General features: G+C 60.7%; 1 protein-coding gene across 4 annotated transcripts in view; it reads left to right on the forward strand.

Annotated features, from left to right (window-relative positions):
- Nucleotides 1-12,125, forward strand: part of RASGRF1 (Ras protein specific guanine nucleotide releasing factor 1) — a 31,706-nt gene that overhangs the window by 14,917 nt on the left and 4,664 nt on the right. The window contains exons 6-23 of one of the 4 annotated variants that reach the window (XM_056500190.1): nt 733-812; nt 1,638-1,831; nt 2,159-2,268; nt 2,936-3,054; nt 4,082-4,242; nt 5,067-5,130; nt 5,391-5,527; nt 5,658-5,740; nt 6,276-6,524; nt 6,705-7,075; nt 7,817-7,942; nt 8,023-8,193; nt 8,778-8,890; nt 9,092-9,204; nt 9,560-9,620; nt 10,045-10,148; nt 10,468-10,552; nt 11,774-11,971. In XM_056500190.1, coding sequence (XP_056356165.1) covers nt 733-812; nt 1,638-1,831; nt 2,159-2,268; nt 2,936-3,054; nt 4,082-4,242; nt 5,067-5,130; nt 5,391-5,527; nt 5,658-5,740; nt 6,276-6,524; nt 6,705-7,075; nt 7,817-7,942; nt 8,023-8,193; nt 8,778-8,890; nt 9,092-9,204; nt 9,560-9,620; nt 10,045-10,148; nt 10,468-10,552; nt 11,774-11,971 — 2,539 coding nt within the window. The remainder of the gene's footprint in view (nt 1-732; nt 813-1,637; nt 1,832-2,158; nt 2,269-2,935; nt 3,055-4,081; nt 4,243-5,066; nt 5,131-5,390; nt 5,528-5,657; nt 5,741-6,275; nt 6,525-6,704; nt 7,076-7,816; nt 7,943-8,022; nt 8,194-8,777; nt 8,891-9,091; nt 9,205-9,559; nt 9,621-10,044; nt 10,149-10,467; nt 10,553-11,773; nt 11,972-12,125) is intronic. The other 3 variants (XM_056500191.1, XM_056500192.1, XM_056500193.1) reach the window with 3 other exon arrangements.

The following is a 12,125-nucleotide window of genomic DNA, read 5'->3' on the forward strand; positions in this document are numbered from 1 at the left end:
CACCAGGAACAGGCACAGACAGTGCTGGGCAGCACCAGCACAGCCACAGACAGTGCTGGGCAGCACCAGCACAGGGACAGACAGTGCTGGGCAGCACCAGCACAGCCACAGACAGTGCTGGGCAGCACCAGGAACAGGCACAGACAGTGCTGGGCAGCACCAGCACAGCCACAGACAGTGCTGGGCAGCACCAGGAACAGGCACAGACAGTGCTGGGCAGCACCAGCACAGGCACAGACAGTGCTGGGCAGCACCAGCACAGCCACAGACAGTGCTGGGCAGCACCAGGAACAGGCACAGACAGTGCTGGGCAGCACCAGCACAGCACAGACAGTGCTGGCCAGCATCCACCTCAGCCAGGCCAGAACTCAGGCCCAGAGCCATGGTGGGATCCTGGGTCTCAGTCTCTGATGATGGTTGTGAGGCAGATCAGGGAAACTTGGCACTGACCCTTACAGAGAGCCCCAGCCTGGGCTGTGGGGGCTGTGGGGGCTCTGGGGCTCAGGGGGCTCAGTCCCAGAAGCTCTGGGGGCTCTGGGGCTCAGTGCCAGCAGCTCTGGGGCTCAGTGCCAGGCTCCCTGCAGCTCCATCCTTCCCTGAGCTCCAGGGGCTGTCCCAGGGCTGCCCTGCTCTCTCTGGGTTGGGGGTTTTGTCTGGTTCCTCGTTCTTCCCCTCTCGTTCATCTGCCCGTTCTTGGTTTGCTTAGTCCCCTCTTGGTTCCTCTTCTTCCAGTGAAACAATCATGTTCTTGCACCAAATTTTCTACCAAGGCTTGAAGGCACGGATCTCCAGCTGGCCCACGCTGGTGCTGGGTGAGTGCTGCTGCCTCCTCCTCCTCCTGCTCCTGCAGCTCCACAGGCACTTGGGGCTGTAAGGGGATTTGGGGCTGTGAGGGGATTTGGGGGGCTGTGACTGGGATTTGGGGCTGTGACTGGGATTTGGGGGGGCTGTGACTGGGATTTGGGGGGGCTGTGACTGGGATTTGGGGCTGTGACTGGGATTTGGGGCTGTGAGGGGATTTGGGGGGGCTGTGACTGGGATTTGGGGCTGTGAGGGGATTTGGGGCTGTGATGGGATTTGGGGGGGCTGTGACTGGGATTTGGGGCTGTGAGGGGATTTGGGGCTGTGATGGGATTTGGGGTTGTGAGGGGATTTGGGGCTGTGATGGGATTTGGGGCTGTGACTGGGATTTGGGGCTGTGACTGGGATTTGGGGCTGTGAGGGGATTTGGGGGGCTGTGAGGGGATTTGGGGCTGTGAGGGGATTTGGGGCTGTGATGGGATTTGGGGCTGTGACTGGGATTTGGGGGGCTGTGAGGGGATTTGGGGGGCTGTGAGTGGGATTTGGGGGGCTGTGACTGGGATTTGGGGGGCTGTGAGGGGATTTGGGGCTGTGAGTGGGATTTGGGGGGCTGTGACTGGGATTTGGGGCTGTGATGGGATTTGGGGCTGTGATGGGATTTGGGGCTGTGAGGGGATTTGGGGCTGTGATGGGATTTGGGGGGCTGTGACTGGGATTTGGGGCTGTGACTGGGATTTGGGGCTGTGAGGGGATTTGGGGCTGTGAGGGGATTTGGGGGGCTGTGCCAGCCCCCAGCTGTGCCTGCAGCTCCCAGCCAGCCCCTGCTCTGCCCACAGCCGACCTGTTTGACATCCTGCTGCCCATGCTGAACATCTACCAGGAGTTTGTGCGGAACCACCAGTACAGCCTGCAGATCCTGGCGCACTGCAAGCAGAACCGCGACTTCGACAAGCTGCTCAAGCACTACGAGGCCAAGCCTGACTGCGAGGAGAGGACCCTGGAGACCTTCCTCACCTACCCCATGTTCCAGGTGACCTCTGCAGCCAGCCTGGGTGGCCCTGCTGTCCCCAGCCATGGCAGGAGCAGCCCAGGGTGACCCTGCTGTCCCCAGCAGTGACAGGAGCAGCCCAGGCTGGTCCCTGCTGTCCCCAGTGCCCCCAGGCTGGTCCCTGCTGTCCCCAGTGCCCCCAGGGTGACCCTGCTGTCCCCAGTGCCCCCAGAGTGGTCCCTGCTGTCCCCAGTGCCCCCAGGGTGACCCTGCTGTCCCCAGTGCCCCCAGGGTGGTCCCTGCTGTCCCCTGTGCCCCCAGGGTGACCCTGCTGTCCCCTGTGCCCCTCTGACCCCTCTCCCCCTGCAGATCCCCAGGTACATCCTGACCCTGCACGAGCTGCTGGCTCACACTCCCCACGAGCACGTGGAGAGGAACAGCCTGGACTACGCCAAGTCCAAGCTGGAGGAGCTGTCCAGGTGAGAGCTGCTGGTCCATGCTGGGGGCTGGGACAGCTCCTGGCTGCTCCTGGCCGGGGCAGTGCTTCCCAGGGCTCCTGGATGTGGAGGGAGGGCTGGGATGGTCTGAGTGTCTGGTCCTGTGCTCTGCTCAGGGCTGGTGGGGCTGCCCTGGGAAGGCACCGAGTGCCTCTGAGATCTCCACGTGAGCACCTGGGAATTGGCCATAATTCCCTGGTTTTATCCTCTGGAGTGCTCTGGATGTCAGTGCCAAACCCACCCGCACACTTTGAGTTTTTAAAGAGTTTCCATCCCTTTCCCCACTGCTCAGCAGCAGGGGTATCACAGGGGGCTGGCCATGGGGGGGTCTGTCTGCCCTAAATCTGAATTTTGTGATTTCCAAGCACCCACATTTCAGTATTTGTCATCCTGGGGGCACAGTCTGGGCAGGGGTACAGGTCCCAGGAACTCTGGCTCTGTCTGGGTGGACACTGCTGCAATTCCCTTCAGTTATTCAGTTATCCAGATATTCAGATATTCAGATATTCAGTTATCCAGATATTCAGATATTCAGATATTCAGATATTCCTGCAGTTTTGCTCTGCCTGGTGCAGCCCCCCACGCCCAAAGGGGCTGGGGAAGCCTGTGCAGACCCCCCCAGCTGGGATTCCCCCTCTGCATCCCCCAGGATAATGCACGACGAGGTGAGCGAGACTGAAAACATCCGGAAGAACCTGGCCATAGAGAGGATGATCATCGAGGGCTGCGAGATCCTGCTGGACACCAGCCAGACCTTCGTCAGGCAAGGTGAGTGCCAGGGCCAGGCCAGGCCCTGCCCTGATGGAAATGTAGGAATAGAACCCAGCTCTGGGTTCCCAGTGCCCAGAGGGGCTCAGCTCTGGCAGCTCTGGCTCTGCGCTGTCACTGCCCCACACAGGGAGGCAGCAGCAGCACGGAGCTCCTGGTCCTGCTGGAGTGGGATGGGATCAATGGGATCAATGGGATCAATGGGATGGGATCAATGGGATGGGATCAATGGGATGGGATGGGGGCACAGGGTGGGCAGGGACCTGGGGGTGCCCCCCAGCTGCTGGGTGACCCTAAACTGGGGGTGCTCCCAGCCCTGTTTTTGGGTGTCCCTAACCTGAGAATGTTCCCAGACCTGTTTTTGGGTGTCCCTAACCCAGGGATGCTCCCAGCCCTGTTTTTGGGTGTCCCAGCCCTGTTTTTGGGTGTCCCTAACCTGAGAATGCTCCCAGCCCTGTTTTTGGGTGACCCTAACCTGAGGATGTTCCCAGCCCTGTTTTTGGGTGACCCTAACCCAGGGATGCTCCCAGCCCTGTTTTTGGGTGCCCCATCCCTGTTTTTGGGTGTCCCATCCCTGTTTTTGGGTCCCTAACCCAGGATGTTCCCATCCCTGTTTTTGGGTGTCCCATCCCTGTTTTTGGGTCCCTAACCCGGGATGTTCCCATCCCTGTTTTTGGGTGCCCCATCCTTGTTTTGGGTGACCCTAACCCGCGGTGCTCCCCTGCCTGGCTGCCGGGACTCTCTCGGATCTCTCCCTGTTTATGGGTGTCCCATCCCCGTTTGTGGGTCCCTAACCCAGGATGTTCCCATCCCTGTTTTTGGGTGTCCCATCCCCGTTTTTGGGTGTCCCATCCCTGTTTTTGGGTGTCCCATCCCCGTTTTTGGGTGTCCCATCCCTGTTTTTGGGTGTCCCATCCCTGTTTTTGAGTGTCCCATCCCTGTTTTTGGGTGCCCCATCCCCGTTTGTGGGTCCCTAACCCGGATTCTCCCCTCCCCGCCGCCGGACCCGCCCCGCGCTGCCCCGCAGGGTCGCTGATCCAGGTGCCGATGTCGGAGAAGGGGAAGATCACCCGCGGCCGCCTGGGCTCGCTGTCGCTCAGGAAGGAGGGCGAGCGCCAGTGCTTCCTCTTCTCCAAGCACCTCATCATCTGCACCCGCGGCTCCGGGGGCAAGCTGCACCTCACCAAGGTGAGCCTGCGGCTGCTGCTGCTGCTTCATCGGGTCCTTGTGGGAGCTGAGCCACGGGGGGGATGAGAAACACGAGATCTCGGTAAAAGGACTTGCCCTGATTGGCAGCAGGAATGCCGGCAGGCTGTTCTGGAAGCACCTGGAATCACAGCCCGGGCTGGCTGTAGCACTCCCTGGGCTCCTGGGTTTATTTGGGGAAGTTTGGCAGTTAATTGAGCAAGAATCTTACAGAAATTGCTTGTTACTGGCATTAAATTATCAGTTTGAAGAATTACAGTCCGTGGCAAAGAGCTGATAATTGCGACAACAGACTTTGGGAAAATTAAATTTAAAGCTCCTATTAAATAATTTATAAACAAATTAGTTGATCAGTTTGACAAGGAGAGCCCGGAGATCCCAGCAGGCACAGATTTTTTTTTTCCCCAGTGAAAGCAGGAGCTGTGTGTGGGTGTCCCCCTGGGGACATCGACCTGTCCCCGTCCCTGGGGTGGGGACAAGGATGGAGGATCCAGCCTGGGGGCGTTCTGGTGCTGAACCCCGACTCCTGCCCTGGGTGGGGGCTGTTCTGGGGGGCTGGGGATCCCTGGGGGCTGTTCTGGGGGGCTGGGAATCCCTGGGGGCTGAGGGCTGAGCCCCCTTTTCCTGCAGAACTGGGTGATCTCCCTCATTGACTGTTCTGGGGGGGCTGGGGACCCCTGGGGGCTGTTCTGGGGGTCGGGGGATCCCTGGGGGCTGTTCTGGGGGGCTGGGGACCCCTGGGGGCTGTTCTGGGGGGCTGGGGACCCCCCAGTGCCGGTGCTGAGCCCCCTTTCCCTTTCCTGCAGAACGGGGTGATCTCCCTCATCGACTGCACGCTGGTGGAGGAGCCCGAGAGCACCGACGAGGACGGTACGTGCTGGGAGGGGGCTGGGCTGGTCACCGGATCAAATTCAGGCGCCAGTAGATGCAGGGAACCCACAATTGGGGATTAATTAGGTGAATTGTTTGCTGTGAACCAAACACACTCACACACCTGCCCTTCCTGGGGCAGCCAGCAGCCCACAAAAACCTGAATAAACCCTGCTTGAAACGTGACCAAAGCCCTGGCTGGGGGACAGGGGACGGGAAAACCTTTCCCAATCACTGTGTGGGGTTCTTCTGCTCCAAAGCCAAAACACCAGGACAAGACATTGACCACCTCGACTTCAAAATCGTGGTGGAGCCGAAGGACTCGTCGTCCTTCACCGTGATCCTCGTGGCCTCGTCCAGGCAGGAGAAGGCAGCGTGGACCAGCGACATCAGCCAGGTGGGAGCCAGCGGGGAGGGGTCCCTGCCGGGCTGGGGGCGCCCCAGGAGCTGGTTTTGGGGTGTGGGGGCAGCGGTGGGCAGGGAAATGCCTGCTCTGGGCCAAGCCCTGACCCTGCTCCTCCACCCAGTGCGTGGACAACATCCGCTGCAACGGGCTGATGATGAACGCCTTCGAGGAGAACTCCAAGGTCACCGTGCCCCAGATGATCAAGTGAGTGTGGGCAGGGCTGGACACAGCCAGAGCTGCCAGGACCTCCCCTGTGCCCCAGGGGCTGTTCCAGCGGTGATTAGGAGCGTTAATGAGCTGCGGAGGATCGCTGTGCTGGGGAGGTGGGAACGAAGGGGAGAGTTTAGAATAAAAATAAAAGTAGTGAGGAGGGGTAAAAGGGGCGGAAGGGAGGGGCACTGGGTTGCTGTCCCTGTCGTGCTGGAGCGCAGGGGCTGTGCAGGGACACGTGTGGGGCAGGGGGGCTGTTCCAGGCTGGGGTGTTCCTGCCCCACTCCCTGCTGCCAGGCAGGGCAGGGGTTTGGTTTGTGTGCACCTGGGGATGGCCCATCCCCACCCCTCTGCCTGCTGAGCGCTCTGCCCCTTCCCGGGTGTGGGTTTCCAGGTTTTGCCCTGGGAACGTTCCCACCCCGATTTCCGTGGGGACTCCCTGCGCCAGCAGGGCTCCCTCCTGCACCGCTTCCCATGGTCTCTTGGTTTCGTTCCAGGCTGGAACCACAGATATCTTGTTTCTCTGCAGGTCTGATGCCAGCTTGTATTGTGATGATGTTGACATTAGGTTCAGTAAAACGATGAATTCCTGCAAGGTCCTGCAGATCCGCTACGCCAGCGTGGAGCGGCTGCTGGAGAGGCTGACGGACCTGCGCTTCCTGAGCATCGACTTCCTCAACACCTTCCTGCACTCCTACCGCGTCTTCACCACCGCCCTCGTGGTCCTCGACAAGCTCATCACCATCTACAAGAAGCCCATCAGCGCCATCCCTGCTCGGTGAGGCTGCCCCGGGCGCTGTGACAGCCCCGGGCAGGGCGGGGAGATGATCCCAGCCCTGCAGGTGTCCCCAAAGTGCTGCCCGGGTGATGGTGGGGGGACATCCCGGTGTCCCGGTGCCACCACGGGGCGATCCCCACACCCCCAGGTGCCAGCTCACCCTCTCCCCGTCCCTCCCAGCTCCCTGGAGCTGCTGTTTGCAAACAGCCAGAACAACAAGCTGCTCTACGGGGAGCCCCCCAAATCCCCCCGGGCCAACCGCAAGTTCTCGTCGCCGCCGCCGCTGTCCATCTCCAAGTCGTCGTCGCCCAGCCGGCGCAGGAAGCTGTCGCTCAACATCCCCATCATCACGGGCGGCAAGGCGCTGGACCTGGCGGCGCTCGGCTGCTCCTCCAACGGCGGCGCCGCCGTCTACCCCGCCCTGGCGCCCTTCGGCAAGACCAGCCTGGACATCAACAAGCTCTACGTGTCCAGCGGCTACCCCAACAAAATCCCCGACGAGGGGGAGGCGGCCTCGGAGAAGCAGGAGGAGTCGGTGCTGGGAAAGCAAAGTGAGAGCCTGTGGGGCGGGGGGCACTGGGGCAGAGGGCATGCACAGAGTTCCTGCCTCTGGAACCTCACTGGTTTTTAATAATGAAGCCAAAAACCTCAGTGGTTTTTAATAATGAAGCCAAAAAAACCTCATTGGTTTTTAATAATGAAACAAAAAACCTCATTGGTTTTTAATAATGAAACCAAAAATGGTTAAATGGTTTTTAATAATGAAGCCAAAGTCCTCAGTGGTTTTTAGTAATAAATCCAAAAACCTCAGTGGTTTTTAATAATGAAGCCAAAATCCTCAGTGGTTTTTAATAATGAAGCCAAAATCCTCAGTGGTTTTTAATAATGAAACCAAAAAGCTCAGTGGCTTTTAATTATGAAGCCAAAAACCTCAGTGGTTTTTAATAATGAAGCCAAAAACCTCAGTGGTTTTTAATAATGAAGCCAAAAACCTCAGTGGTTTTTAATAATGAAACCAAAATCCTCAGTGGTTTTTAATAATGAAACCAAAAACCTCAGTGGCTTTTAATTATGAAGCCAAAAACCTCAGTGGTTTTTAGTAATAAAACCAAAGACACCACTCAAACCTTCCACCTGCAAGGAAAACCCTGTTCCAAATCATGGCCAGAAGCACCGAGCTCTGTCCCTGTGCGCACCGTGCGGAGCTGGGACGGCCGGACCCGGGTGGGCAGGGGCTGAGCCGTGGCCGTGTCCGTGTCCGGAGGGTGCAAGGGGCTCCCCGCTCCCCGCAGGCTCCGAGGTCTCTGTCAGGGAGGAGTCGGACACGGATCCCAACCACAGCGATGAGGCAGAAGCCGAAGCTTCCCCAACGAAATCTCCGACCACTCCCAAGTCCATCAAGTGCAAAAACTCATCAGGTAAGGAGTGGGGTCGGGGGGTGTCCCCCGTGGGGACCCGCAGCGGCGCCCACAGGGGTGTGGCATTTCTCCTCCCGCAGATTTCTCGCTGTTTTCCTACAACAATGGCATGGTGATGACGTCCTGCCGGGACCTGGACAGCACCCGCAGCGCCCTGTCTGCCACCTCGGCCTTCGCCATCGCCACGGCGGGGGCCAACGAGGGCACCCCCACCAAGGAGAAGTACCGCAGGATGTCCCTGGCCAGCGCAGGTACCGCCCCCGGGGCTGCTCTGGGGGGTCCCTGCTCCCAGAGGGGATGCCCTGCAGGCACTCTCTGCTGGGAGAGCCCTGCTGGGGGAGCCCAGAGTCCCCCGAGCCCCAGATTCCCCAAAACCCGAGATCCCCCAGATCCCCTGAGCCCCCAGATCCCCTGAGCCCCCAGATCCCCCAGAGCTCCGTGAGCCCCAGAGCCCCCAGACCCGCCAGAGCTCCCTGAGCCCCCAGACCCTCGGATCCCCCAGATCCCCAGACCCCCTGAGCCCCCAGACCCTCAGATCCCCCAGTTTCCCTGAGCCCCCAGATCCCCCTGAGCCCCAGTTCCCCTGAGCCCCCAGACCCTCAGATCCCCCAGTTCCCCAGAGCCCCCAGATCCCCCTGAGCCCCCAGATCCCCCTGAGCCCCAGTTCCCCTGAGCCCCCAGACCCTCAGACCCCCGAGCCCAGCTCCTGCTCCTGCGAGCCCGGGCACGGCGCTGCCCGAGGGATGTGCGGGTGGCCCAGGTGTCCCCGTGGCACAGAGCTCCGGGGTGCTGGGGAAGGGGCTCCTGTGGCAGCCCCTCCTGAGGGGCCCGGCAGTTTCAGGCTTCCCGACGGACCAGCGGAACGGGGACAAGGAGTTCGTGATCCGGAGAGCGGCCACCAACCGCGTGCTGAACGTGCTGCGGCACTGGGTGTCCAAGCACTCCCAGGTGCGCAGCGCCTCCCTGCCTGCGGGGTGGGCTCGGCCGGGACTCGAGGAGCAGGACCGGGATCTTTGCGCAGCTGGGGCGCAGCCAGGGCAGCTGGAGCAGCCCCACCCCGGCTGGGTGCAGGGGGAGGGCAGTCTCTGGGTTCGGGGTGCTCGGGACGGGGCACTGGGATTGACCCCACGGCTGTGCCGGCCCTGGCAGGACTTTGAGACCAACGAGGAGCTGAAGTTCCGGGTGATTGGCTTCCTGGAGGAGGTCATCCACGACCCCGAGCTCCTGACCCAGGAGAGGAAAGCGGCCGCCAACATCATCAGGTGAGGGCTGCGGGCGGGAGGTGGCATCTGCTGCGCTGCCGGCTGTCCCTGCTGTCACCTGGATCACAGCAGGGGCCCGGGAGGGGCCGGGGAGGAAGATGAGGAGGGGCCTTCAGCCTCAGGATGGGGTGGGTGTGACCCCCTTGGTGCATGGCCGAGTTCAGCCTTGATCCCAGTGGGTGCAGAGCCCTGGCAGTGCTGGGGGCTGTGCTGGGGGCTGGTGTGGCACCGTGGCTCCATGGCCTGGTTTAAGGAGTGTTTTTCTCCTGAAAATGAGCAGTGGGACTGAGGATGTCTCATGCAGCACAGGCTGGGTGGGTTTCCCAGCTGCTGCAACCCTGTCTCTGTGCCACAGGACCCTGACCCAGGAGGATCCAGGAGACAACCAGATAACCCTGGAGGAGGTGCTGCAGATGGTAAATCTGCTTCCCCCCTTGCCTGCCCCGCTGGCTTGGGCTGCTGGGAGGGGGCAGCTGGAGGTCCTGATGCTCAGGTCTCCAAACCCAGCTCCAGGGAAAGGATTTGTGGTTTTAGTGGCTGATCTTTTCCCTGCAGGCAGCAGGGATGGAGGTGCTGCAGGGAGTGGCAGCAGCCTTGTCTGAGTGCTGTTTTTTGGGGTGTGGGGGTGTGTTGGGTGAGCTGTGACCAAGGATGGGGTCTAGGGATGATGTCTTTGTGACTGGTTTGAGGACAGGCAGCAGTCAGTGACCCCGTGCAGGTCTGGACCTCATGCTGGGGAAGAACCTTTGGGAGCCTGGCGTGGGTTTGTGTTTGTGTTTGAGGTGTGGGAGCTCTCACCCTGCCCCTGCCTGGTGACCCCACTGCTCCTCTGTCCTGCAGGCCGAGGGGGTCAAAGCAGAGCCCTTTGAGAACCACTCAGCCCTGGAGATCGCAGAGCAGCTGACCCTGCTGGACCACCTGGTCTTCAAGAAGATCCCGTACGAGTGAGTGATCCCTGTGGGTCAGGAAAGGTGGCTCTGGCCACCAGGGCCTCGTGGTGGGCTGACCCCAGACACCCCAAAGCCCTCCTGGGCAGATCTGAGTCCTGATCCTTGGTTTTCTGCTTTTATGGGATGTCCCCAAGGTACCCAGCTCAGGGAGATGTGTGGGTGTCCCACAGCCATCACACTTTCAACCCTTTCCAGCAGCATGGGGGCAAAGACCCCGGGATCTCCACCCTGTGTGGACACAGTGGAGCTTGCAGGGCTTGGGCATCCCATAAAACTGGGAAATCAGAGTTGACCTGAGCACTGTGGTTTGCAGAGAGTTCTTTGGGCAAGGCTGGATGAAGCTGGAGAAGAACGAGAGGACTCCATACATCATGAAGAACACGAAGCACTTCAATGATGTGGGTGCAGCTGCAGGGATGGGGATGGGATGGGGAGGGGATGGGGGGATGGAATGGGGGGATGGAACAGGGGGAGATGGCACAGGGGAGGCAGCTCAGCCCCCCTGTGGGTTCCTACCAGCCAGGAGAACTTGTTTTTGCTATAAAATGATAAACCTGGGAATGAAAACAGGCAGGGCTGGGCTGTCTGGGGGTCACTGCCCCAGGGCTGGGCTGTCTGGGGGTCACTGCCCCACAGGCCCTGAGAAAGTCCCCCTGAAGATCCCCGTGCCTTGGGGAACTGGTGCAGGTGCAGCACTGCTGGTGCAGCTTCTCCTGCTGGGGAGATCCCAAACCCACAGCGGGGCTGCAGCACAGGGAGATCCCAAACCCACAGTGGGGCTGCAGCACAAAGAGATCCCAAACCCGCAGTGGGGCTGCAGCACAAGGAGATCCCAAACCTGCAGTGGGGCTGCTGCAGGATCACAGGGAGATCCCAAACCCGCACTGGGGCTGCAGAATCAGCACAGGGAGATCCCAAACCTGCAGTGGGGCTGCAGGATCAGCACAGGGAGATCCCAAACCCGCACTGGGGCTGCAGCAGCAGCACAGGGGGATCCCAAACCCGCATTGGGGCTGCAGAATCAGCACAGGGAGATCCAAAACCTGCAGTGGGGCTGCAGGATCAGCACAGGGGGATCCCAAACCTGCAGTGGGGCTGCAGCACAAAGAGATCCCAAAACCTGCAGTGGGGCTGCAGGATCGGCACAAAGAGATCCCAAACCCGCAGTGGGGCTGCAGCAGCAGCACAGGGGGATCCCAAACCCGCAGCGGGGCTGCAGCAGGATCACGGGCAGATCCCAAACCCGCAGTGGGGCTGCAGCACAAAGAGATCCCAAACCTGCAGTGGGGCTGCTGCAGGATCACAGGGGGATCCCAAACCCGCATTGGGGCTGCAGAATCAGCACAGGGAGATCCCAAACCCGCACTGGGGCTGCAGAATCAGCACAGGGAGATCCCAAACCCGCACTGGGGCTGCAGGATCAGCACAGGGAGATCCCAAACCCGCATTGGGGCTGCAGAATCAGCACAGGGAGATCCCAAACCCGCATTGGGGCTGCAGCAGCAGCACAGGGGGATCCCAAACCCGCAGCGGGGCTGCAGCAGGATCACGGGCAGATCCCAAACCCGCATTGGGGCTGCAGCACGGGGAGCTGCGCCCACAACCAGCCGCATCCCCAGGTCAGCAACCTGATCGCGTCCGAGATCATCCGCAGCTCGGAGCTGGCGGCGCGCGTCTGCGCCATCGAGAAGTGGGTGGCGGTGGCCGACATCTGCCGCTGCCTGCACAACTACAACGCCGTGCTGGAGATCACCTCCTCCCTCAACCGCAGTGCCATCTTCCGCCTCAAGAAAACCTGGCTCAAGGTCTCCAAGCAGGTACGGGCGGCGCCCCGGGGCGGGGCGGGGTGCCCGAGCTGTGATGTCCCGGCAAACTCGGCGCTGGTTTCTGCTCCTGAACTTTGCAGTTTATTCCACAGAAAAGGGCTCGGCTGGGAGCTTGTGGCTACAGCTAGATGTGGAATTTGATGTG

Source organism: Oenanthe melanoleuca, chromosome 10 (assembly GCF_029582105.1).
Source record: "Oenanthe melanoleuca isolate GR-GAL-2019-014 chromosome 10, OMel1.0, whole genome shotgun sequence".
NCBI lineage: Eukaryota > Metazoa > Chordata > Aves > Passeriformes > Muscicapidae > Oenanthe > Oenanthe melanoleuca.